We start from the raw sequence: 27,628 nt of genomic DNA on the forward strand, positions 1-27,628 counted from the left end.
GCACTTGGGCCATCCTCCACTGCACTCCCTGGCCACAGCAGAGAGCTGGCCTGGAAGAGGGGCAACCAGGACAGAATCTGGCGCCCTGACCGGGACTAGAACCCGGTGTGCCAGTGCCGCTAGGTGGAGGATTAGCCTAGTGAGCCGCGGCGCTGGCCATTATAGTAAATTTTAAAATCAAGTAATGTAAGTCCTGGAACTTTGTTATTATTTTACTATTTTTTAAAAAGATTTATTTATTTATTTGAAAGATAGGGTTACAGAGAGGGAGAGACAGAGAGAAAGAGACCTTACATTTGCTGGTTCACTCCTCAAATGGCCCCAACAGCCAGGACTGGGCCAGGCTAAAGCCAGGAGCTTTATCTGGGTCTCTTACTTGGGATCAGTGTCCAAGTACTTGGGACATCCTCTCCTGCTTTCCCAGGTACATTAGCAGAGAACTGGATTGGAAGTGAAGCAGCCAGGATATGAAATGATACCTATATGGGTTACTGGCACTGCAGGTGGTGGCTTAACCTACTGTGCCTCAGTGCCATCCTTATTTTTTATTTTTAAAAAGATTTTAGAGCTGGTGCTGGCATAGCAGGTAAAGCTGCTGCCTACAGTGCCAGCATCCCATATGGGTGCTGCTTTGAGTCCCGGCTCCTCCATTTCTGATCCAGTTCTCTGCTATCGCCTAGGAAAGCAGTAGAAGATGGTCTAAGTCGTTGGGCTCCTGCATCCACGTGGGAGACCTGGAAGAAGCTCCTGGCTTTGGATCAGCCCAGCTCTGGCTGTTGCTGCCAACTGGGGAGTAAACCAGCTCATGGAAGACCTTTCTCTTTGTCTCTCCTTCTCTCTTTCTCTGTCTCTGCCTTTCAAATAAAATAAATCTTTTAAAAAAATATTTTAATTATTTATGTGAAAGAGTTACAGAGAAAAAGAGAGGGGAAGACAGAGAGCTTCCCTTTGCTGATTCACTCCTTAAATGTCCTCAATAGCCAGGTCTGAGTCCAGCTGAAGCCAAGAGTCAGAAACTGGATCCTGCTCTCCCACATGGATGACAGGGACCCAACACTTGAGCCATCATCAGCTTCCTTCTGGTATGCATCAGCAAGATGCTGGGTCAGAAGTGGAGGAGATGGTTCTTGAACCAGCATTGCAATATGGAATGCCAGTGTCCCAAGCAGTGGCTTGGCTACTGCCCTTACTTTGTTCTTGTGAAAATACTATTTGGCTGTTTTAGGGCTTTTTCCCTAAATGTAAAGTAAGAATAGATATGTTTCAGATTTCCCTTACAAATGCTTACTACTGTGCCTAGCATTTAGTAAGGGCTCAATAATATGTAGTTACCATCATTAAAGACATTAATTTATTAAGGACTAGGCACCAAGTTAGGTACTTTGACATAAATGTGTATATCCAAACACATATGCAGACATACTTCTTACTTGCTTCTAGTTTATTTTGCTGTCTTTTCTTCTTTGCAAGCAGCGAAGGAGTGGTCTATGCAAATACAGGCCTTGACACCAAGTGTGCCTTTATACAAAGTGTTGAAAATGACCATCTTCTTGTGTTTTGTGGCATGAGGGAGAAAGAGAACATGTGTAAGAATAGTTCTGATGCAGTGCTTTTGATGTGTTTATGTCCTGATGTGTTTATGTCCTGATGCAGTGTTTAATGTGTTTAGGAGGAAGGGTAGCACAATTAGAACTCATACTTGAGATAATTTTGAAACCTGAAATGTATTATAGCTGGGGGCTGGCACTGTGGCATAGTGGGTAAAGCTGCCACCTGTGGTGCTGGCATCCCATATGGGTGCCGGTTCAAGTCCTGGCTGCTCTACTTCTCATCCAGCTCCCTGCTAATGTGCCAGGGAAAGCAGCAGAAGATGACTGAAGTCTTTGGGACTTTGAACCCATGTGGGAGACCCGAAAGAGGCTTCTGGCTCCTGGCTTTGGATTGGCTCAGCTCGGCCATTTTGGCCATTTGGGGAGTGAACCAGTGATGGAAGACCTCTCTCTCTGTCTCTACCTCTCTCTGTAACTGTGTCTTTCAAATAAATAAAATAAATACTAAAAAATATTATGGCTTGGAAAAGGATACACAAGTATTTGCTGAAATGGTGAATTTTTTTTATTCACAGCTTTAGCATTTCCAGGTCATGTGGCTGCCTTTAAGGGTGATTTGCAAATGCTTAAGAAATTAGTAGAGGATGGAGTAATCAATTTGAATGAGCGTGATGATAATGGATCAACTCCTATGCATAAAGGTGAGTGATATTTCTGCTTCATATTCAGTTCTCACCTAGAAATAAAAAACTTTTGTGTAATGTACCTGTAGATATCAGTCCACAGCATATGGTATACAGAGTATTTAATTTTATTTTTTAAAAAAATTTAAACAAGATTTATGTATTTATTTGAAAGTCAGAGTTATAGAGAAGAGAGAGAGAGAATCTTCCCTCTGCTAGATCACTCTCCAGACGACTGCAGTGGCCAGTCCTGGGCAGGCTGGGTTGAAGACAGGAGCCGGGAGTTTTATCCAGGTCTCCCACATGGGTGGCAGGGGTCCTAACACTTGGGCCATCCTCTACTGCTTTTCCCAGACCATTAGCAGGGAGCTGAATAGGAAATGGAGCAGCCAGGATACAAACTGGCACCCATATGGGATGCCGGTACTGTAGGCAGCTCTACCTACTGTGCTACATGCTGGCCCCAGAGTATCTAATTTTCAGTTCAAGTGTAATATTCCTTTTATAATGAAGATATTGTTTATCACATTTGAACATAATTCCAGTAGAATTTCTATTGTGACGCTCTCAAGTTCGTAAAAATGTGAAGTGCACTGTTAGAGAAGTTTGTTAGGATAAAAACATTTTTTTTTTTTGGACAGGCAGAGTGGACAGTGAGAGAGAGACAGAGAGAAAGGTCTTCCTTTTGCCGTTGGTTCACCCTCCAATGGCCGCCACGGCCGGTGCGCTGCGGCCGGCGCACTGCGCTGATCCGATGGCAGGAGCCAGGTACTTCTCCTGGTCTCCCATGGGGTGCAGGGCCCAAGCACTTGGGCCATCCTCCACTGCACTCCCTGGCCACAGCAGAGAGCTGGCTTGGAAGGGGGGCAACCGGGACAGAATCCGGCGCCCCAACCGGGACCAGAACCCGGTGTGCCGGCGCCACAAGGTGGAGGATTAGCCTATTGAGCTGTGGCGCCGGCCAGGATAAAAACATTTTTTAAAAGATTATTTTTACTGATGCCATAAACAGGAGTGTCAATTGGTAAAGTCAACAACAGGAGTCACTGTGCATTTACTCCTCATGTAGGATCTCGGTCCTTAACGTGCTGTACACTGAGGCTTAATGCTATAACGAGTACTCAAACAGTATATTTCACTTTGTGTTTCTATGGGGGTGCAAACGACTGAAATCTTTACTTAATGTACACTAAACTGATCTTCTGTAAAAAAAAAAAAAAAAAAAGAAAGAAAGAAATTTTCAATTCCCAACTTGACTCTCACTGGGATTAAACATGACAATAGGTTTGATCTGATTTCATCATCATTTAAAAAAAATCATCTATTATTTTTCACTTTATGTTTCTGTGTGGGAGCAAACTGTTGAAATACTTACTTAAGGTATACTAAGCTGATCTTCTGTATATTAAGATAATCGAAAATGAATCTTGATGTGAATGGAAGGGGAGAGGGAGTGGGAAAGGGGAGGGTTGTTGGTGGGAGGGACGGTATGGGGGGGGAAGCCATTGTAACCCATGAGTCGTACTTTGGAAATTTATATTCATTAAATAAAAGATAAAAAAAAAAGATTTATCTTATTAATTTGAAAGAGAGAGAGAGAGAGAGAGAGAGGTCTTCCATCTGATGGTTCACTCCCCAGATGGCCACAAGGACCGGAGCTGAGCCGATCTGAAGCCAGAAGCCAGGAGCTTTTTCAGGATCTCCCATGTGGGTGCAGGGGCCCAAGGACTTGGGCCATCTTCTGTTTTCCCAGGCCATAGCAGAGAGCTAGATTGGAAGTGGAGCAGCTGGGACTTGAACCAGTGCCCATATGGGATGCTGGCACTGCACTCTATGCCACAGTACCAGATCCAGGATAAAAATTTTTAAAATGAGCTATAATTTCATGCTGAAGTAGAAGGCATAACTCTTGAAAAAAGTTATAGCAGTGGCAGGTATTTTACCCAATGGTTAAGCTGCTGGTAGGATGCTCACCTTTCATAATTAGAGTGCTGGGGTTTGATACTCATCTCTGGTTCTGCTAATTCAGATCCTTGGGAAGCAAGCAGTAATTGGATCAAGTAATTGGATTCCTGCCACCCAGCTGGAAGGCTTAGATTGAATTCCAAGTTCCTGACTTTAGCCAGCCCCAGCCACAGTGGTTTAAGGGCATTTGAGGAGTGAAGCAGCAGATGGGGACTCTTTCTGTCTTTCTCTCTGTCTCTCAAATAAACTATACTTTTTCAAAAAAAAGTTACAGAATTTTCTTCTTTAGACCTTCTATTCTACACAAGTGTTTCTACCTCCATGGAAATATCAATGAACATTAAATCTGAACACATTTTCAAGATCTCTGCATTCTTCTTCCTTTTGTGTGTAATTCTATAATATTAGTTTTTTTTAAAGTTTATTTTTATTTATTTGAAAGAGTGAGAGCAAGAATGAGAACAAGAGGGGCTGGCGCTGTGGCTTAGTAGGTAAAAGCCACCGCCTGCAGTACCGGCATCCCATATGGGTGCCAGTTCAAGTCCCCGCTGCTCCACTTCTGATCCAGCTCTCTGCTATGGCCTGGGAAAGCAGTGGAAGATGGCCCAAGTCCTTGGGCTCCTGTGTGGAGAGACCCAGTGGAAGCTTCTGGTTCCTAGCTTTGGATCAGCCCAGCTCCAGCAGTTGCGGCCATTTGGGGAGTGAACCAGTGGATGGAAGACCTGTCTTTATCTCTCTCTGCAACTCTGCCTTTCAAATAAATAATTATTTTTTTTAAAAGAAGAATGTGAACAAGAGAAAGAGAGATGTAGGTATGTGTATTTTGCTTCTGCTGGTTCATTCCTCAAATGTTCACAACAGGCTGGGCTGGGCCAGGCGAAAGCTAGGAACCTGGAACTCCATCTGGGCCTCCTATGTAGGTGGCAGGGGCTGAAGTACTTGAGGTAATATCTGCTGCCTCCCAGGGTGCCCATTAGCAGGAAGCTGGATTGGAAGTGTAGGTGGGGCTGTATCCTAGGTACTCTAGTACAGGATGTGGGTGTCTCAAGTGATCCACTGCTCCATAATGCCTGCATTGTTTTTTTTTTCCCCACTATTAGTGTGCTAAGAATTATGTTTGCCAGTTTTTTTTTTTTTTTTTTTTTTTTTTAGTTTCTAAAACCAAAGCCCAAATCTTTATTGCACCTGAAATTTCCATTCTGCTTCATTTGTGATATTATATTAAAAGCTTCTTCATGATCTGATGGCAGGCAATTCTTGTATAACTCAGAGTACAGAGACAGTAGTAGGCTTGCTTTTATAATTTTTTACCTGAAATGGGCTTTATTTCATAAACAACTCTTTGCAGTCCCCAAATCACATATTTTGTTGCTATTGGCTAGGTTTTTAGATTATTGCTTATCATTATTCAATCCATAATGTATCTCTAGTATAGAATCTAAGTGCCATGTGTACCAGTAGTTTTATAAGGGGGGAATAAAGTAGGAAGAGAGGGCATGAAAAGGGAGTTTTTTTCCCCACACATAGAAAGGTTCTCAAATTGGTGAGTTCCATACCCTAGATTTGGAGTGTCTCACTTCTGCTGGCTGTTTAAGGATTAAGTTCTCCACTGGGATTTATACATAGAGAAGAGGCTTATCATGTACATTAATTTTTTTTTTAAATTTGGTTCCCTTGGGCAAAACTCTTATATTAGTTTACTAAGGCTGACATTCAAAATACCACAGACTGAGTAGTTTTAAATATGGAAAGATGGGGTGGGCCCTGTGACACAGCCAGTTAAAGCCTCGGCCTGCTGCACCCATATGGGTGCTGGTTTGAGGCCCATAATGTGCCTGGGGAAGCAGTGGAGTATGGCCCAATGCTAGACCTTCTGGTGAGACCCAGCACCAGATAAAACCCAAGGGCCTCTATCCGACAGTGCTTACACAGTGTCTCTAGCAGTTCATTCTCAAGAACACACTAATTGCAAGTTTAGGAGAAACCTGGGATTCTGAAATAACAACACACATCAGACTTGGAGCAGTTTTGACCTAAGACGCCATCTAGTGCTGAAATAGTCTAAGTGTCCATAGGTGCCTAGAAAATAAGCATTCTGCTTTAGAATTTCTGGAAGGTAGGTACAAAAAAGCCAGTTTACAAGGACTGAAAAAAATTCCTAATCTTTCAGTGTGCAGGTGACATTTTATGCCAGGAACCATCATGATCTATGGACATGATTCAGGAAATCATGATCTATGGACAAAATATGGACTGACAGCATCTAAATTACATGTATTTTTTAAAAGAGTTATCCGAACACAGAGTTACAGAGAGGGAGGGACAGAGAGAGATCTTCCATCTGCTGACTCACTCCCCAAAGGGCTGGGGCTGGTACAGGCCAAAGCAAGGAGCCTGGAACTCCTGGGTCTCCCACGTGGGTGAAAGCACTCAGACAATCCTCTGCTGTCTTCCCAGGTGCACTAGCAGGCAGCTGGATTGGAAGCAGAGCAGCTGGGGTTTGAACCAGTGCTCCAATATGGGATGATGATGTCTCAAGCTGTGGCTTAATCCACTGTGCCATAGTGCTGGCCCTAGCAACTGATACATGTAAATTCTTGGATGCAGAATTTAAAATATCTGTTTTAAGAAAACTCAATGAAATTCAGGAAAGCAGAGAAACAATTCATTATCAGAGGAGTGAACACAATTAAAAAAATTAAACAGAAATACTTCAACTGGAAACTACAGCAAACAATGGTTATGGAAGGACATCAATAGCAGAAAGAATCAAACAGAAGAAAGAATTGGTGAAATTGAAGACAGGCTACTTGAAAATACACAAAGGAAAAAAAGAATGGAGAGGAACTGAAAAAAGCTTATGGGATATTTGGGACAACATTAAAAGAGCAAATATCCAATATATTGGGGTTCAAGAAGGACTGTAGAAGGCCAGAAGGATAGAAAGCACAGTCAAGAAATAATAAGAGAAAACTTCCCAAACATAGAAAATGATACAACTACCTATGTTTAGGAAGGTTAGAGGTCACCAGATAGATTTAGCTCAACCAAGTCTACCCCTAGATACATAATTCAAGCTCTCCAAGGTTAAAGATAGACTTCTCAAAGCTGCAAGAGAAAAGAAAAGAGCAGCATTTACTGGTGTTTCAATTTGTTTATATGCAGACTTATTGTTGGTTACTTGGAAGGAACTTTACAGAACAGGAGGGAGTGGGATGAGACTTACATAGTACTGAAGGGAAAAAACCAAGATTACTATACCCAGCAAGGCTTTTTTTTTTAGGTTGATTTATTTGATAAGCAGAGTCACACACACACACACACACACACAAACACACACACATACACACATAGAGTAGATGGAACTCTTCTCTATGGTAGTTTGCTTCCCAAATGGACACAACAGCTAGGACTAAGCCAGGCCAAAAATCAGGAGCCAGGAGCTTCATCCTGGTCTTGCATGTGGGTTGCTGGAACCCACATACTTGGATTATCTTCTGCTGCCTTCCCAGATGATCTTAAAAAACAATTATTTCTTTTAAAATAATTATTAATTATTAATACTTTATAATATTTAGTATTAATAAATGCCTTATGTTTATATGATCCTTAACAGAGTACAAAGCTCATCACATGTAACTCTTATTCCAATCTTATGCAACAGCAGTGTGCTTTCCTTATACATAAAAATTTATCTCTGTAAAGATGAGGGATTTGAGGTTCAGAGACATCAGGTGCCTTGACAAATTAAAAGCATAGCTGAGATGACATTCATTTTGTTTTGCATGTATTCATTTATTCAGCTCTATAGGCATTTATTAAGGGTCTGTGTGTGCAATTGCTTGCCAAGTTCTTTGGATATAAAATTCTCTGTCCTGGCCGGCGCCTCGACTCAATAGGCTAATCCTCCACCTAGTGGCGCCAGCACACCAGGTTCTAGTCCCGGTCGGGGCGCCGGATTCTGTCCCGGTTGCCCCTCTTCCAGGCCAGCTCTCTGCTGTGGCCCTGGAAGGCAGTGGAGGATGGCCCAAGTGCTTGGGCCCTGTACCCCATGGGAGACCAGGAGAAGCACCTGGCTCCTGGCTTCGGATCAGCGCAGTGCGCCGGCCGCAGCGCACCGGCCGTGGCGGCCATTGGAGGGTAAACCAACGGCAAAAGGAAGACCTTTCTCTCTGTCTCTCTCTCTCACTATCCACTCTGCCTGTCAAAAAAAAAAAAAAAAAAATCTCTGTCCTATTCTCAAATCTCATTTTTTTTTTAGCTTAAAAATGGAAATTTATTTCTTCACCATACTGGAGACTTTCATCCACAAGCCCCTATCCCAGCGTTCTTCCCTGACTAACCTACCCTTTTTAGGATCTCAAACACCACTAATTCAATCAGAGTTTAAGACCCAGTCTACTTTTTTGTTGTTGCTCTCGTTAAAAAACTATGCTTTCACTTAAGATCTCTATATCAGTTTACAGCTAAATATTCTTCAGGATGATTATGTGACTCATATCTTTCCTCCATTATAAATGAAAAGTCCCATTTATTCAACACTGTTAACCCCTTGATAGTAGGGACTATTTATATTTTGTAGCACCCTTGATTTCCATTGCTTAGGACCATGGCTGGCACATTTTAGGCACTCAGTATTTGCTGAATAAATTAAAGCCTACATCCTTTTCTAAATCTTCCTTGCCTTTATCCACTGAGAAACAGGAAGACAACCATGGCTTATACCATAATGTCAACATAATACCTAAAATGGCTGATTAGAGCAAGAGTAGTAGATTAACAACTTAAAATTTCGTGGTTTAAGACAATAGCCATTAATTTAACTTGTGATTACATGAGGCAGTAATTTGTGCTAGACTAGTTGGTTGGCTGGCAGATCAGGGCCAGGGTTGGCTCTCTTGGCTTGGATCTCTCATGCATTTGCTGTCAGCTGCCAGGTGACTGGGGACTGGTTAGTCTAAGGTGGGTAATCAGGGATTGCTATATCTGTACATTTGATCTCTTAACCTCCAGAAGCCTAGCCCAAACATATTCACAGGGCAGTCTCCCAAGTCAAATCTCATTTTTTAAAAAGGATTTATTTTATTTATTTGAAAGACAGAGTCAAAGAGAGACAGAGACAGAGAGAGAGAGAGGTCAGTCTTCCATCTGCTGGTTCACTCTCCAAATGACTGCAACAGCCAGAACTGAGCTGATCCAAAGCCAGGAGCCAGGAGCTTCTTCTGGGTCTCCCACATGATGTGGGGACTCAAGGACTTGGGCCATTCTCTGCTGCTTTCCCATGTACGTTAGCAGTGAGCTGGATTGGAAGTGGAGCAGCCAGGACACGAACTAGTGCCCATATGGATGCTGGTGTTGCAGTCCATGGCTTTAAGCCACTGCACCACAGTTCTGGTCTTCTCAAGTCTCATTGTTGAGTAAACTTTTAAATTCAGTCCTTTTAAGTCTGTTAAACTTATTTTCCACAATTTCTCTGAGGCTTGAGATGGACCATAATAGGTAGAATAAGTGAGCACATTGTTGAGTGCTGTAGGTTAGAAGACATATATATATAAGCAAAGTTGTGGAAGTGAAAATTAATATAGCATGCATGTGTTTTGAGGACAAGATTTAGACAAAAATTGTACACAGTTTATGTAATTAAGTGTGATTTGAGATACCTGTAAATTTTGAGTTGTAAAACTCAGAGGAATAAAAAAAGTAAAAAGTGTTTTGTGTATGTATGTAAATATATTATATCCATGTATAATCATATACAGATCTGATGGAACAAGATTTTCTTTCTTTTTAAAGAATTATTTTATTTACTTGAAAGAGGAGTTATAGAGAGAAGTAGAGCCAGAGAGAGAGGTCTTCCATTCTGCTGGTTCACTCCCCAAATGACCGCAATGGCCAGAGTTGTGCTGATTGGAAGCGAGGAGCCAGGAGCTTCCTCTGGGTCTCCCACCTTGGTGCAGAGGCCCAAGGTCATGGGCCATCTTCTACTGCTTTCTCAGGCCATCGCAGAGAGCTGGATTGGAAGAGGAGCAGCCGAACTCGAACCAGTGCTCATATGGGATGCCGTCGCTGCAGGCTGGGGCTTTAACCAGCTGCGCCACAGCGCCAGCCCCGGAACAAGATTTTCTAAGTCTGTAGGTCCCTATGGTTGGGATGTGCTTACATTCTGGTGTGATTCAAGATCGGTTAGGAGCTATATATGACAGGAGATCAGCACTGGAGATTCTAACTTCAAATCCATTGCTTAATTGACTGTGTGATGTTAAATAACACATTTGAACTTAAACTTTTAGATCTGTCTGTAAGATCTTTGTGTAGGGTTTAAGCATAGTAGATATCTGATTAAATGTTTGTTTAATGAATGAGTAAATGACAAAGAGGAAATACCATTTGCCCAACATACCTTTGTAATTTATTACAAAGATCAATACTTTTTACAAGAAGTACTTTATAATGGTAATATCTGAAATGTTAGTAAATTGTTGCTAACAACTTTGTGTGTTTCCTGTTTATTATTTTTTAACAGCTGCTGGACAAGGCCACATAGCATGTTTGCAGTGGTTAATTAAAATGGGAGCAGACGGTAATATTACTGACAAAGCAGGGGAGAGACCCAGTGATGTGGCTAAGAGGTATGTATCCCTATCTGCTTTGTTGCCTTCTCTTTGAAGTTTTGCCTATACTCTCCTGTACTTGGAAATCTTCAAGGATTTTAATTTAAGGGACTCATTCTTTTTTTTTTTTTTTTTTCTTACAGGTAAAGTTAGACAGTGAGAGAGAGAGACAGAGAGAAAGGTCTTCCTTCTGTTGGTTCACCCCTCAAATGGCTACTACGGCCGGCGCGCTGTGCCGATTCAAAGCCAGGAGCCAGGTGCTTCCTCCTGGTCTCCCAAGCGGGTGTCAGCTCCTCTCACTAAAGTAGGAGTTCTCAACTGGGAGGTAGATCATTTATTTTCCTAGGAAGTGGAGCATTTGGAAATGTGAAGGGTGGTTGTTAACAATGTCTGAAGGAGACTCACTACTAACATTTAATGAGATTATATGTAGAAATGCTAAATGTTCTGCAGTGCTTAGAACAGTGGTACAAAATGATTGTCCCACCCAAATGCTTGTAATGCCCTTCTGAGAAATACTGTGTGATAAAAAGGAATAATACACCTCAATAACAGATAAAGAAATTACATAGATTTTGAAATATATTTTGGTAGTTATATTTAAAATAAATGTAGCACCCATTAAACACCACCAGCTCCTTCAGGTCATATCCTCAAGGAATATAGTCCATCGTTTGTCCATTTGAGAGCTCTTTCATCCAGCTTCCTGTTTACTATGTTCCAGGTAATGTGGTTAATGTTAGGAACACAAAGATGAGAAGGTACAATTCCTGTCCCTACAGAGCTTACAGTCTAGTGAAGAGATAAATATACAAATAAAGTTCTTACCTCTTATAATATATATATGTATATATATATATATATATATACATACACACATACTGTATTGCATGATATATATAAGGAACAGTAAGACCATAGGAGAAAAGAGTGCATTGCAAACACTTTTTATTTGAAAAAATGGGGGAGAAATGATACAGATGTTAATGGTTAAGAGTCTTGAAGGAGAGGCCCATGTTGTGGTATAGTGGGTGAAGCCACTGCCTGCGATGCCGGCATCCTGTATGGGTGCTGCTTTGAGTCCTGGCTGCTCTACTTCTGATCCAGCTGCTAAAGACCTGGAAAAGCAGTGGAAGATGGCCCAAAGTGTTTGGGTCCCTGCCACCCAAATGGGAGACCTGGAAGAATGGTTCTTGGCCAGGAGTGAACCAGCAGATAGAAAATTCCTTTCTCTCTCTAACTCTACCTCTCTCTCTCTCTCTCTCTCTCTTCCTTTCTTCTTTTTTTTTTTTTATTTTTGGACAGGCAGAGTTAGACAGTAAGAGAAAGAGAGAGTTATAGACAGTGAGAGAGAGACAGAGAGAAAGGTCTTCTTTCCATTGGTTCACTCCCCTAATGGCCGCCAAGGCTGGCCCTGCACCAAACCAAAGCCAGGAGCCAGGCACTTCCTTCCAGTCTCCCATGCGAGTGCAGGGGCCCAAGCACTTGGGCCATCCTCCACTGCCCTCCTGGGCCACAGCAGAGAGCTGGACTGGAAGAGGAGCGACCAGGACTAGAACCCCGGGGGCCTGGCACCGCAGGCGGGGGATTAGCCAAGTGAGCCACGGCGCTGGCCTCTCCCTCTCCCTCCTCCCCTTCCTTCCTTCCTTCCTTCCTTCCTTCCTCTTTCCTCTTTCCTCTTTCCTCTTTCCTCTTTCCTCTTTCCTCTTTCCTCTTTCCTCTTTCCTCTCTCTCTCCCCCTCCCCACACCCTCACTCCCTACCTACCTACCTTCCTTCATTTCTTTAATTTATTTTGAGACAGAGTTACAGAAAGAGAGGTAGAAACACAGAGAGAGAAGTCTTCCATCCAGTGGTTCACTCCCCAAATGGCTGCAATGGCTGGAGCTGCTGGAGCTAGGCCAATCTGAAGCCAGGAGCTTCTTCTGGATCTCTCATGTGGGTGCAGGGGCGCAAGGACTTGAGCCATCTTCTGCTGCTTTCTCAGGTGCATTGGCAGGGAGCTGGATCTGAAGTGGAGCAGGCAGGACTTGAACCAGTTCTCATAAGGATGCTAGTGCTGCAGGTGGCAGCATTGCCTATTATGCCACAGCATCGGCCCTGTAACTTTGTCTTTCAAATACATAAGAAATATTTTTTAAAAATATGAAGAGTCTTAAAGGAAACATCAGGAGGACAGAATTTATATAGAAGTCAGGGAAAGCTTTTATTGTGCAGAAGCAACATTTATGCTGACACTTGAAAGAGGAGGAAATATAACACCTTGCATATTTGAGGAACTATATGAAGTTCAGAATTGCCTGAATCTAAAGAAGTGGCAGAGAAGGCTTGACAGAATGCTAAGGCCCAATAATTCATCAAATTGTCATGCAGTTTTGTTTGTGAGCCCATGTTCCCTAAAATTTTGTTTGTGGGATTTCATTGGAGCCTTGGAGTTTGGTTTTATTATACCAAATGCCTGGTACCATTATTTAATTCAGGCCTATTTTATTTGAGAGAGAGAGAGATATATCTTCCATCCGCTGGTTGACTCCCCACATGACCTCTGTGACTGGGCTGGGCCAGGTTGAAACCAGGATACAGGAACTTCATCCTGATTCCCCAAGTGTGTGGCAGGAGCCCAGGCATTTGGGCTACCTTCTGCTGCTTTTTTCAGGCCATTAGCAGGGATCTGGTTTGGAAGTAGAGTAGCTGGGAGATAATTGGTGACCATATGGGATACCAGTGTTGGAGGGGTAGCTTTACTTGTTAAGCCACAAAACCAGCCACAGGAAAACTCATATTACAGAAAAACTGCATAGATTTCAAAATTTTTTTACAAAAATAAACTCAGTTTTTGAAGTACTCTAGTCATAGACACCTGTAAAACCATCACCACAGTGAAGGTAGTGAGCATATTTATCACTTCCAAGTTTCCTTCTGCCATTTTATGGTCTCCTTCCCGCTGCTCCCCATTGTCCCTTCCCTAGCAGTTGTATAGCTTTGGATTTTATGTTGAGGTCTGTGATCTGTTATTTTTGAATGTGGTACAGGTTTGTATCCATATTCTGTTTTACATATGGAAATCCAGTTGTTCTGGCACCATTTGTTCTAATATTGCTTTTGTCAAAATTAATTGTCTATATGTAATTGTGGGCTTATTTCTGAACTTTCTATTTTGTTTATTTATCTATTTATTTTTACTCCCTTGTCACAGGAGTGACTGAGTACCATGAGTTTATCTGGAATTATTCATGATATTTGGCCCACATTTTTTCTCATATATGCACCAAAATGCTAGATGTTTAGTGTTATTATAGATATAACCTTGAATTTGGTATAAAGCAAGCACTCAGTAAGTGAAAACTGATCAATTATACCTTAGTAATGGAGAATTCTCTTAACCTTAAAACTTACTATGTATTTTTATTACTATATCTCTAATGATTTGCATTATCTAATAAAAGGTAAGACTGTAAGTATGAGTGTGTGGTTTTGTAAGTGTGGGGGAAAATAGGATTTGAGTTTTTTGTGTTTAGTTATTAGTTCTAAATGTCCTAAAAGAAACATTAACACTAAATATTAAAAATTAAAATTCTGGTTAGCAAAATTGTGGGAAAATATGTAGATCTCATGCAGCCACAACAATAATTCCATAGCAAAGAGCATATTATTGGAAGTTTCATAGAAATACGTGAAAAAGCAAAGAAAATTTTAAAAAAATGTGGAAAAGTCATTATTTGTCTCCATTAAATTTCAAAGCCATGCCAGTGCTTTGCGTTGAGGAAAGATGAAGATAAAGGGAGTACAGCTATTTATAGTTAGCTCTAGAACTGCAACCATCATTAATTTTATGTTCATCTAAATTAGGCCAACAAAAGGCAGTGAATATAGGGATGCAAGTAGGGTGATTCTGAGCTTTTTATGCAGTTGAGCAGCACTATTTGGAAGCACACTAAATAGTCTTTTGTTATTGGATCTCTTTTCACAGTGGATTTCTGCCAATAAAAGTTATGGAATCAGTCCTTAGTGTTCAGTAAACTGACTTTTCCATGTAGTTGAATATATGTCAAATTGTCACTGACCTTCAGATTACAGATTTGCTTCCTTTTTTTTTTTTTAACTTTATTTATTTGAAAGACAGAGTTACAGAGAGAGGTAGAGACAAGAGAGAGTGGTCTTCCATCCGCTGGTTCACTCCCAAGATGGCCACAACGGCAGGAGAGCTGCGCCGATCTGAAGTCAGGAGCCAGAAACTTCTTCTGGGTCTCCCACGCGGGTGCAGGGGCCCAAGGACTTGGACCATCTTCTACTGCTTTCCCAGACCGTAACAGAGAGCTGGATAGGAAGAGGAACAGCTGGGACTAGAACTGGTGCTTATATGGGATGCCGGCACTTCAGGCCAGGCCTTTAACCCGCTGTGCCACAGCGCTGGCCCCCACAGATTTGCTTCTTACTGATGGGTGGGTTGGTGGCACAATATGCAGTGTATAATTCCCTATGTTAAGTACAAACTGCAGTTTAATTTTGAGTAAGGTTCTGGTTCTGGTTAATTGCTGATCTTTTTCTACAGGTTTGCTCATTTGGCAGCAGTGAAGTTGTTAGAGGGGCTACAGAAATATGATATTGATGATGGAGATGAAATTGATGAAAATGATATGAAGTTTTTTATAAGACATGGTGTTGAGGGAAGCACTGATGCCAAGGATGACTTATGTCTCAGTGAGTTGGATAAAACAGATGCCAGAAGTAAGTATGCTGTCTATGTTGTGATTCATCCTTTCAGAAGTACCATGGCTACTTGATACTATAAATTTGGAAAGTATTTTAAAGACAACTGCTATCAACAGAGTAAAATAAATTGATTTTTTTGGACCCAGAAATTTATACAAATTTTTGTCCTAGGGCTTGTTGAACACTTGCAAAAGTGTAGGACATGGTGTCTGTCAAGAGGAGAGTTACATAAACAGAAAAAAATATTTAAGTGGATCATGAAAAACAGGGAAAGAGACATGTCAAGAATTTTCATGGTTATTTGGCCAATTATTTTTTACAGATAATTGCAGCAAATATTTATTGATTACCTACTATATGCCAGGCACTGCTGTAGTTAATAGAGAAACAGTGAATAATACAAAGGAATTTACATTCTGGTAGTTGTGGTGCTCAGGGGGATAATGATAAATAATTGATAATAAAATAGATATATAAAGAAAACAAAGTATGCTGATAAGATAACCATTAGACCTCTCTGAGGGGGTAACATTTGAGAAGAGACTGGATTGATGAGAATGGCCTACTGTGAAGATCTTGGGAAAACATTCAAAGCGGTGGGAGCCGTATATGAAAAGGTCAGGAGTTAGAATTGAACATGATCAGCAGGGCTGCAGTAGAATCACTAAGGATGTAAGGGCAATTATAAAAGGTTAGAGAAGTAAGAAGGGGCCCGATCAGGCCATATACATCCTAATAAGGATTTTAGATTTAGATTTTATTTTTAAAATATTTATCTATTTGAAAGTCAAGGAGAAAGAGATTGAGAGAAGGGGAGAGAGAGAAAGAGAGAGAGATCTTCTATCCATTCATTCATTCCCCAAATGTCTGCTGGTTCATTCTCCAAATGGCTATAATGGCCAGGGTTGGGCCGTGCTAAAGCCAAGAGCCTGGAACTCCATACAGGTCTCCTTTGCGGGGGGCAGGGGCCCAACTACTCGGGCCATTCTCTGCTGCTGTCCCAAGTGCATTAGCAGGGAGCTAGATCAGAAGTGGAGCAGATAGGACTCTAACCTGTGCTCATATGGGATGCTGGTATTGCAGGTGTGATGTAACCTGCTGCACCACAGTGCCTGCCCCTCTCACTTAACACAGTGGTTTTTTTTTGTTTGTTTGTTTAAAGATTTATTTATTTATTTGAAAGTCGGAGTTACACAGAGAGAGGAGAGACAGAAAGAGAGGTCTTTCATCCATTGGTTCACTCCCCAATTGGCCACAACAGCTGGAGCAGCACTGATCCGCAGCCAGGAGCTTCTTCCTGGCCTCTCACGTGGGTGCAGGGGCCCAAAGACTTGGGCCATCTTCTACTGCTTTCCCAGGCCATAGCAGAGAGTTGGATCAGAAGTGGAGCAGGCAGGACTTGAACTGGCATGCCATATGGATGCCCTGCAGGCGGCAGCTTTACCCACTGTGTCACAGTGCCAGCCCAAACACAGTGTTTTTAAGGTTCATGTACATTGTAGCATGGATCAGTACTTTTTATTGACAGATAATATTCTTTTATGGATATACTGTTGTATATTTTCATTTATAATATATTTATATATAAATATTTATGTTTATATTTACATTTATAATATCAGTTGATGGATATTTGAGTTCTCACATTTTTGATTATTAGGAATGATGCTGTCATGAATCTTCATGTACACATTTTTGTCTGGACATGTTTTCATTTCTCTTGGATAAATATCTAGGAGTGTGCTGCTCCTCCGCACGCGGAGGAGCCGCACCGGACCGGGCGCTTGTTGTTCCCTTTCTTTACAAGTCCTTTCTATAGTAAAGTAAGAATAAGTAAACAGCAAACTCCCAAAGCAAGAATGAGTAGAGAGAAATGAGAAAGAACGAAGTAACGAACTTCCCCGCGAACTCTCCAACGCACTCTCCAACCAACCCACCCCACCATGCCGTCTCTCTCCTCCTATATAGTCCTCTCCACCAATCCCAACTCGGCTGCCCACACGCCGAGCACGCCGCTCTCCTCCAATCAGGAGCAGCTCCTGCAGCTTGTCAAGTTGGTGAGAGGCAGCTGGGTAGAAGCTGTTTACTTCTCTCCCAGCGCCATATTGTGGGAGAGCAGATGCATAGAATAAATCTTAATTCCAGTAACAGTATAGTCCGAATTGCTCCCCACAGATCCCCCTTTTTATTTTTTGGCGTTGATACGCGCCTGTGTAAAGTTCAGTGTGATCTTCATGCTATTGACTCTTGTTTGTCGTGCTACTTCAGAGTTTGTTGAAAAATGTCCCGTATTCCAAAGATCCCGGGGATTGGTTATTCATTGTTTTCTTCCTCAAATGGAGTTTTCTTCTTCTAGATCTTCTGCTGGCAGGTTTATCAACCGAATTCTTCTCTCAGGGGTCCATATTGGTTGTGCCGCACCCTGTGGAAAAAAACAAACGGCGCCTCGTACTCTTCTGAGTAAGGGGAACGGGCCTTTCCATTGGTTGTCCTGTAAATCCTTCCACATTACCCACTGTATTGATTCCTTATCAACTGATTGAGTATGCATTTCTGCAGGTGTTTTACCGTTCTTTTTCTTGTTCAAAAAATTAATTGTATAAAGAGCTAGGGCCAAGACATCCTTGTTGGATGTGGCCATTTCCCCTATTCCCCCTTTTTGTTTAATTATTAAATTTTTTAAATATAAGTGAGCGCGTTCTACCACAGCTTGCCCTTGTGGATTGTATGGAATACCGGTAATATGGGAGATTCCGAATTCTTTCAAAAATGCAGCAAAACGCTTTGATGTATACGCTGGGCCGTTATCCGTTTTGATCACATGAGGAACTCCCCAGGCTGCAAAAGCCTGCAAGCAGTGTTGGATTACTTGTTGTACTCCTTCTTTATTCATGGCTGTGGCCATAATTACACCTGAGTATGTATCTACAGTGACGTGAACACAGCTTTGTCGCCCAAAAGAGGGGATATGTGTAACGTCCATCTGCCAGATATGTCCTGGTTTAAGGCCACGGGGATTGGCTCCCGCAGGAATCTTTGGAACTATGGTAACAACGCACTTTTCACAGGATCTAATGATATCTTCTGCTTGCTTGCGGGGAATATTAAATTTAAAACTTAAAGTGTGGGTGTTAACATGCCATTTAGAGTGATATTCTTTAGCTTGTTCCAAAGCGGTGCATGCAAGCAAGAATCTTGAATAGTGATCTGCCATCATGTTTCCTCGAGTAAGTGGGCCAGGTAAATTAGAATGAGCTCTTATGTGGCCTATGTAAATAGCATGCTCTCTTTGATTTAATAACCCCTGAATTTCACTTAGATAAGAATAGACTGAGGAGGATTTAAGAATAAGGCACTGTGTAGCGAGCATCTGAACTGCATTCACCACATATGCACTATCAGACAAAATATTCATGGGTGCACTCTCTCTGCGTAATACTGTTGCGATAATAGCTAATTCTGCATGTTGTGGAGAAGGGGATGCTGTTAAAACGAAATATCGTTGATTGTTAAATATAGCTGCTCCTGTTCCGCCTTTAGCTCCATCCGTAAATACGGTAACTGCCCCTTGAATTGGATCCCTTCGCACCTTCTGCACCCGTTTTATTGAAACCTGTGTGCAGAAGTTAACAAATGGATGGCGAGGGTAGTGATTGTCAATCTCTATTTGTAGAATGAGAACTATGTATGCCCATTGCCAGCATTCCCTTGTAAAGGCTTCTACTGCCTCTTGAGCAAAGGGAACTACACATCGCTTTGGAGTCTTCCCCGCCATTTCTGTCGCCTTTTTTATTGCTGTTAATATTAAATCGGCCACCGCAATGCCTTGGGTGTATAGTACACGCGGTGCATGTGAATGTGGGTATACAAACAACAAGGGTCCTCCTTGCCAAATGACTGCGAAGGGATACAGCTGTTCCATAAAAATTAATATTTCTAGGGCTTGTTGTGGATCACATCTTTCCATCTGCATTGCTTTAATTTGTTTTTCAATTTTCTGTAACGCCAAGCGGGCTTCTATTGTCAATCTACGAGGGGAATCAAGCTGGGCATCTCCTTCTAAAATATTGAATAATGGCATCATATCTTCGGTAGTTAATTTACAATAGGGCCTCAACCAATTTAAATTGCCACATAATTTTTGGAAGTCATTAAGGGTCTGTAACCCATCTATTGCAATTTCAAATTCTAATGGGGTTACCTTTTCAGAAGTTACTTTAAGTCCTAAGTACTGTACTACTTCCCCTTTTTGTATTTTCTCTGGCGCTACTTGTAACCCAACTTTTTCCAAATATAATAGCAGCAGCTTATATGCTTCCATTAGGTGACTTTCACTTTCGGCCGTTATTAACAAGTCATCCATGTAGTGTAAAATTTGTACCTTTGGGCACTGTTGTCGAACCGGCTCTACTGCCTGGTCAACATATAGCTGGCATATGGCAGGACTGTTGGTCATTCCTTGGGGAAGCACCTTCCATTCATATCTTTTGTCGGGACCTTGATGATTAATGGAAGGTACGGTGAAAGCAAACCTCTGAGTGTCTTGTTCATGTAGAGGTATGCTAAAAAAGCAGTCCTTTAGATCGAGTACTATTAGTGGCCAATGCTTTGGGATCATAGTAGGAACCGGGAGTCCGGGTTGCAATGCCCCCATGGGTTGCATCTGCTGATTAACAGCCCGTAAATCATGCAACAACCGGTATTTCCCTGATTTTTTCTTTATCACGAATATTGGCGTATTCCATGGGGAGGTTGATGGTTGCAAATGGCCTGCCTCTAATTGTTGTGATACTATATCATTTACCGCAGCCAACTTTTCCTGGGTAAGGGGCCACTGTGGTATCCACTTTGGCTTGTTGTCCAGCCATGACAATGGCAGCGGCTGCATCTCAGTGGCCCCCACGAAAAACCCGTGTCCTGTCTTTTAAAATCGCCTATGGGCTGGGCTAGGTCCCTTCTGCCTTCTCTGGAGCCTAATCCTCTCTCCTGATATCCCTTTTTATACATAATACGCCGTCCTGTAGAACTCTCCAATTGATCCTCATTTGTTAACGTCAGTCCCAATTGTTCTAAAATGTCTCTTCCCCATAATGTGATGGGGAGTGCACTAACATAAGGTTGCACATTTCCCTTGTTCCCTTCTTGATCCTGCCAATGAAGCACCTGAGCACTCCTTGATGGTGTCATGGCCGCACCTAGGCCTACTAAAGTATTATCTCCTGGCTGAAGGGGCCATGACTTCGGCCAATCATTTTCCGAAATTATACTTACATCCGCACCTGTGTCTAGCAGGCCCTGAATTGACTTTCCTCTAATGGTTAAGGTCCACAGAGGTCGATCTGCTAGAGATAGGGACAAGGCTGCAAATTTCTCCCCTTGGGGTCCATTAACATCCTGCGCTCCAATCATGATCAGTATTTGAGCCACAGGTTCTTCTGGTTTGATTTGAATAATACCCTTTGTAGATTGTATTAGCACTTTTAACTTATCACAAGGTAATTGAATGACTCCGGTGATGACCATTAGGCCTCTCAAAGCATTTGTTTCTTTTCCTACGATTATTCCAAGTCCGTTATGCTCCGCTGAAATTGTTTCTGCCCTCACCTCTATGGCTTGTGGCCCCATTTGAGGTGTCAGTACCGAATATTCGGTGGCTCGTAACTCTGCGCGGTAAATATTTGGTTTTGGGACCGTGGCACCCACCGATTGTTTTGGCCCCGGGGTGCAGGGGCCCACATTCCGTTTTTTTGCTGTTGACCATATACACCTGATCTTCTTATGGGGCCCGGCTCATTTGGCATCCTCTGGGGATTGCCTGCGCTGTTTATTTTAAAGTAACATTCACTGACCCAATGATTTCCTCTTCTACAGCGTGGGCAAAGGCCTGGTCTTCTCGAGTTCTCTATGCCCTGCCGATCTCGGGCTGGAAATCTGGCCCTACATTCCCTCATTAGATGCCCTTCTCGACCACATCTAAAGCATATACGTCCCCTCATGTTCTGTCTGAATTGTCGGGTTACTGCTACTGCAGCATGTGATCCAGAAACTACATCATCCATGACATCCCTACAGATTTTCAAAAAGGTAGGGATGTCCTTATGCTGCCATGGTCTAAGAGCTTCCCGACATGTTTTATTGGCCTGCTCATACGCCAATCTTTTGACTAAGGGCATTGCTTCTTCCACGGTTTCGAAAATGTTTCCTGCTGCTTCCATTAATCGGTTCACGAAATCAGCGTAAGGCTCAGTAGGGCCCTGTACTATCTTAGTTAGGCTGTGTCTTACTTCTCCTTTTCTGGGTATCACCTTCCAGGCTCTTCTTACTATTTCTCGCACCTGTAAGAGGACAGCTGTTGGTAATCGGGCCTGCTCATCGGGACTGGCAAATCGCCCTTCTCCATTTAACATTTCCTCATCCCATGCTTGATTCCCTGTTTGATAGTTCTGCTTTGAATATTCTCGCGCAAATTCTTTATAGGCAGCTAGCCACAAGAGGAAGTCACCCCCGCCTAACACCGCCTTTACTAAGTTTCTCCAATCCTCAGGTATTAGGCCTTGCTGCCCGATGTTATCAAGGATTGCCTGAGTGTAACTTGCATGGGGCCCATACAATTGTACTGATTGCTGCAACTCTTTAAGTAATTTATGGTCAAGAGGCGTCCATCCCCTGTTTCCCTGTGGATCCTGAATTACAGGAAACACCTGGCCTGGTTCCTGGTACTGCTCCCAAGCAGGTTTTCTATAAACAGCTCCCCTTTGCTTGTTTTCGGTTCTTGGCCTTTCTAGCTCCTCCTGCATACCTACTCCCTCCATCACTCCTTCTTCCTCCCACTCTTCAATCTCATGGGGAAAAAAGGGGCTTTTCTTTACAGGAGGAAACTTTGGTAGTACCAATGGGCGATACCGGGGTGGTGATTCATCCTTTATGGTTGAATTTGCCAGCCTTGTATGGCCAGGCATCTCTCTCGGGGGCGAGGTTCCCTCCTCAGCTTCCTTCTCCCCCCCATAAGCTTCCTGGCTCTCTAAATCCTTCTTTGATTTTCTTCTCACTTGTTCGTTACAATAGTTGCTCGCCTGGCTGCCCTGCCATAATTCTTCCTGCATTTCACTCCCCTCATTAAGCAACAACTCGATCCCTTCCGTGGGGTTCTGAAGCACCTGATCAACGAGTTGCCACAGCTTCAGCACTTCTATCGGTTCCCCAGCCTCGCGCATTTTCCGTCCCACCTGCCTCCACTGCTGTGGAAACCAGGGGGACGTCTCTACGATTGCTCTTACGAATGCATGAATTTTCCTCCCCCCTCGTTTCCCTTGCTTAGAGGAAAAGCTGCGACGAGGTGGGGAGTAGGAAGAGAGAGAGAGAGAAACCATATTTAGCCCATAGATGATCTTTAGGGAGAAACAGAGGATGGTGCCCAGGAGGAGGAAGAGGTAGCCAGTGGGCAAAGAGTAGCCAAAGAACTCCATTGTCTGTACCGTCTGTGACATGTTGGAGCAGTGAGCGTAATGGAAGACTGAGTCTCCCAGACGTTCCCAGTTAATACCTCCTTCCTAGCTTCTAATTTTCTTCCCCCGCGGCTTTTTTCCTAGGTTCTGACTAGCTTTTCACCGGCACTCTTTCCGTCCGGCCTTCCCCTAGGCTCTTTGCTAGTCTCTCTCTCCAGTAATTTCCCACTTCTTCCCGGTCTTTCCCTCCTAGGTTTCCTATCCGAGTCACGGCACCACTTGCTGCTCCTCCGCACGCGGAGGAGCCGCACCGGACCGGGCGCTTGTTGTTCCCTTTCTTTACAAGTCCTTTCTATAGTAAAGTAAGAATAAGTAAACAGCAAACTCCCAAAGCAAGAATGAGTAGAGAGAAATGAGAAAGAACGAAGTAACGAACTTCCCCGCGAACTCTCCAACGCACTCTCCAACCAACCCACCCCACCATGCCGTCTCTCTCCTCCTATATAGTCCTCTCCACCAATCCCAACTCGGCTGCCCACACGCCGAGCACGCCGCTCTCCTCCAATCAGGAGCAGCTCCTGCAGCTTGTCAAGTTGGTGAGAGGCAGCTGGGTAGAAGCTGTTTACTTCTCTCCCAGCGCCATATTGTGGGAGAGCAGATGCATAGAATAAATCTTAATTCCAGTAACAGTATAGTCCGAATTGCTCCCCACAGGAGTGGAATTGTCAGTCATCAGGATTATAAGGAACTGCCAACTGTTTTCCAGACTGGTTGAACCATTTTACCTTCTCACCAACAATGTATAAATGTTATAATTTTTTAACATTTTTACTTAAACTTATTTACTGTTGTCTTACTCATGTGAAGTGGTGTCTCATTATAGTTTTAATTGGTGTTTCCCTAGTAACTAATGTGCTTATTGACCACTTGTATGTCTTCCTTGGAGAAAAGTCTATTCAAATCGTTTGCCCGTTTTTCAACTGAGTGGTTTTTCTTTTTATTACTAAGTTGTAGAAGTACCTGTGAATACAGGTCCTTTTTCAGATACATGATTTGCATATATTTTCTCTCATTCTGTGGAATCTATTTTAACTTTCTTGATGGTATCTTTACAGTTCAGAAGTTTTTAATTTTGATGAAGTCTAATTTGTCTTTTTTTTTTTTAATCTTGCTTGTGCTTAGATTTCTGTTGTGTCTTTGAAAATGAGCAAGGACTTATTTGCCTAAATTAGGTTCCTATTCAACTCTGTCTTGCAGTGAGAGCTTATAAGAAAATTGTAGAATTGAGACACCTTCTGGAAATTGCTGCAAGCAACTATAAACAGTTGGGAGGGATAACAGAGGAAGATTTAAAGCAGAAGAAAGAACATATTGAATCTGAAAAGTAATGTCCCTAAAATTTTAATGATTTGTGTTTAGTTACATCTCTCAGTGCCATGTGAGGCTTTGTTAATCAGCAACTTGTTCTGTAACCCTGCCAAAAGGTATTAGATTCTGTTCTGTTTCCTCCCAAGCTCCCAGATGGAGAAGGAGTTAAGATTTTTTTAAAAATTGTGGTAAAATACCTGTAGCAAAATTTACCATCTCAATCATTTTTTTTTTTTTTTTGACAGGCAGAGTGGACAGTGAGAGAGAGAGACAGAGAGAAAGGTCTTCCTTTTGCCGTTGGTTCACCCTCCAATGGCTGCCGCGGCCAGCACGCTGCGGCCGGCGCACCGCGCTGATCCGATGGCAGGAGCCAGGAGCCAGGTGCTTTTCCTGGTCTCCCATGGGGTGCAGGGCCCGAGCACCTGGGCCATCCTGCACTGTACTCCCTGGCCACAGTAGAGAGCTGGCCTGGAAGAGGGGCAACCGGGACAGAATCCGGCGCCCCAACCGGGACTAGAACCCGGTGTGCCGGCGCCGCTAGGCGGAGGATTAGCCTAGTGAGCTGCGGCGACGGCCACCATCTCAATCATTTTAAGTGTCTCAGTCAGTAGTGTTAAGTAAATTCACATCATTGTGTAGCCAATTTCCAGAACTTTCCATTTTGCAAAACTGACATTTCATATGGAGTTGAGGTTTTTTTGAGACCACTGCAACTTTGAGCTTTTTCAATCGCAAGTAACACAGTCTTTAAACATCCCCATCAGATTGTGCCACCCACTTATGAACCTGAGACCCAGATCTGTATTCACTGAATATAGTACTCTGTATACTCTGTGTCTAGAGGCAGTGAGTGAATAGTAGCATGGCTGTCTTCACTTTTCATTTCCTGTACCCCAAATTGGCTCTCTGGACATTGAGTGCCTTTCCAATTAATTAATGGCTGCTGGAATAGAGGATGCCTTGTGCCTCTTTGCTCTCATTGCCTCTCTGCTTGTCTTTGTTTTCTGGAGTGGACAGAGAACAAAGGGCGACAGAAGAGGACTTCTACTTTGACCAAGTATGGGTCTATAATGAGAAGCATATATGGATTCCCTCCCTTATTATGTGCTTTTCCTGCCCTTTGCCTTTGGTTGTGTGTCTTTACCTCATATTCTTAGAATGTCCTATTTCCTTTTCCTCCTCTTTCCTTTTAACCTATGTGGGGAGCAAACCGAACTAGACTGAGTTACTGGAATTAGGACTTATTCTATGCATCTGCTCTCCCACAATATGGCGCTGGGAGAGAAGTAAACAGCTTCCGCACAGCTGCCTCCAGTTCAACTAATAAACTGTAGGACTTGCTATTGATTGGAGGAGAGCAGCGTACTCGGCGTGTGGGCAGCCGAGTTAGGATTGGCGGAGGAGGACTATAAAGGAGGAGAGAGACGGCATGCACCAGGAACATCTATGGGGAACATCTAAGGGGAACATCTAAGGGGAACACCTGTGCAGCCCCCGAGAGAGCCGGCTGGCGGAGTGCCACTCCCCCGCGGAAGTGGGGAATGTGGCAGGGGGAACCACCCTTCCACGGAGGTGGAAGGGACAGTAGCCAACCCGGGAAGAACCAGCAGCAAACCCGGGGAGGGCCGAGCAGACGAAAGAACAGCGCAGGGTCCTGTGTCGTTCCTCCATGAAGAGGGGGAGCGACATAATGGTGCCGTGACTCGGATATGAAGCCTAGGCAGCGTTTAGTGTCGTTCCCCCACGAAGACGGGGAGCGACAACCTAGCCTCAGAAAAATACCTGGTAAATGAATTCAGAGTTAACATCTAAATTGTCCATAAAATTAATGTGTTCTCCTTCTATGGATGGGTACTTTAGGAATTTAAATAGAAAATAAACCCTTAGGCTAAAATATTCTATTTTTTAAAAGATTTATTTATTTATTTACTTGGAAGTTATAGTTAAACACAGAGAGAAGGAGAGGCAGAGAGAGAGAGAGAGAGTAGGAGAGGCAGAGAGAGAGAGAGAGGTCTTCCATCTGATGGTTCACTCTCCAACTGGCTGCAACAGCCGGAGCTGGGCTGATCCGAAGTCAGGAGCCAGGAGCTTCTTCCAGGTCTCCCACATGGGTGCAGGGGCCCAAGAACTTGGGCCATCTATTACTGCTCTCTCAGGCCATAGAAGAAAGCTGGATTGGAAGTGGAGCATCCAGGTCTCGAACTGGTGCCCATATAGAATGCCAGACCGCAGGTGGAAGCTTAACCTACTACATCACAGCACTGGACCCCCCTCCTTTTATTCTTTAAACTACTCTAGCCACATTGGCCTTGATTTTCTTGTGTTTCATCAGGTATAATTCTGCCTTAGGGCCTTTCCATTTGTTGTTTACTCTGGAATGCTATTCCCTTGATGTCTACATGGTTCTCTATTTTTTCTTTGCTCAAAGCCACTTTCTCAGTAAAGCCTTCCCTAGCCACTGTATATGAAGTGTTAATGGACTCCTCTACAACATTTTGTATTACTCTTTCTTTATTTTTCCTCCCTTAAGACTTAGTGCCTCTCACATATGTATCTGTTTTCTTATTTATTTTCTTTCCTGTCTATCTTCCTCCCATTACTAAGCTAAGGCAGATTTTGGCCTGGATAGTGCTGGTTCTTTGTAGAATCTGAATATATAATTGTTGAATAAATGGTTTCTTAGTCTTATTTGTCTTAAATACATTGTGTGGATGCTTTCTACTATTACCAGAATTGTTAGCTGACATTGGAGGTTAATTGAAAACAAAATTCTTTTTGGCAGGACCATCTCAGAGCTGCAGGGCCAGCTGGAATACGAACGACTACGTAGAGAAAAATTAGAATGTCAGCTGGATGAATATCGAGCAGAGGTGGATAAACTCAAGGAAAGGCTGGAAAAAATTCAGGTCTCCAACTTTGTGTCTTTGGTTAGTATCCTTCTTAACACATTTATTTTTCTTGAAAAACAGTATAAGAGTAACTAAGAGTACAAGCTTTGTATGGGGTTGTTTGGGTATGGATCCTGGCTACAACCTTTTTTTGACTTGGGAAAGTCATCCACACACACATATATCTGTATACATTTAGTTAGAATAGCAGCCTGGGACTTAAGTGTGTAGCAAGTGTTGTTGTTATTATGTACCATGTAAGGAAAATGCTTTTTCTTTCTTAAAGATTTATTTTATTTTATTTCATTTATTTATTTTTTAAATTTTTTAAAAGGTAAGTTTATTTTGGTGCAACAAATTTTTGAAAACAAATATACAAAGCATCTTCATAAAGTTAATGTGCATT

At 42.7% G+C, this 27,628-nt stretch overlaps 2 protein-coding genes across 14 annotated transcripts in view; one reads left to right on the plus strand and one right to left on the minus strand.

Annotated features, from left to right (window-relative positions):
• Positions 1 to 27,628, plus strand: part of ANKRD42 (ankyrin repeat domain 42) — a 106,369-nt gene that overhangs the window by 36,298 nt on the left and 42,443 nt on the right. For all 12 annotated transcript variants that reach the window (XM_089332116.1, XM_089332130.1, XM_089332140.1 and 9 more), the window contains 5 exons: positions 2,126 to 2,251; positions 10,722 to 10,827; positions 15,361 to 15,536; positions 24,224 to 24,350; positions 27,117 to 27,261. In XM_089332116.1, coding sequence (XP_089188242.1) covers positions 2,126 to 2,251; positions 10,722 to 10,827; positions 15,361 to 15,536; positions 24,224 to 24,350; positions 27,117 to 27,261 — 680 coding nt within the window. The remainder of the gene's footprint in view (positions 1 to 2,125; positions 2,252 to 10,721; positions 10,828 to 15,360; positions 15,537 to 24,223; positions 24,351 to 27,116; positions 27,262 to 27,628) is intronic.
• LOC149128468 (endogenous retrovirus group K member 5 Gag polyprotein-like) lies at positions 21,155 to 23,465 on the minus strand. Of its 2 annotated transcripts, none has more exons than XM_089332157.1 (2): positions 23,403 to 23,465; positions 21,155 to 22,756 (listed from the first exon to the last, which is right to left on the minus strand). In XM_089332157.1, the coding sequence occupies exons 1-2, from the start codon at positions 23,448 to 23,450 to the stop codon at positions 21,155 to 21,157; spliced, it is 1,650 nt and encodes a 549-aa protein (XP_089188283.1). In that variant the 5' UTR covers positions 23,451 to 23,465. The 2 variants fall into 2 exon arrangements, with proteins under 2 accessions (XP_089188283.1, XP_089188282.1); XM_089332156.1 differs by having other exon boundaries at positions 21,155 to 22,759.

Source organism: Oryctolagus cuniculus, chromosome 1 (assembly GCF_051225735.1).
Source record: "Oryctolagus cuniculus isolate XC-2025 breed Fujian yellow rabbit chromosome 1, ASM5122573v1, whole genome shotgun sequence".
Lineage (NCBI taxonomy): Eukaryota > Metazoa > Chordata > Mammalia > Lagomorpha > Leporidae > Oryctolagus > Oryctolagus cuniculus.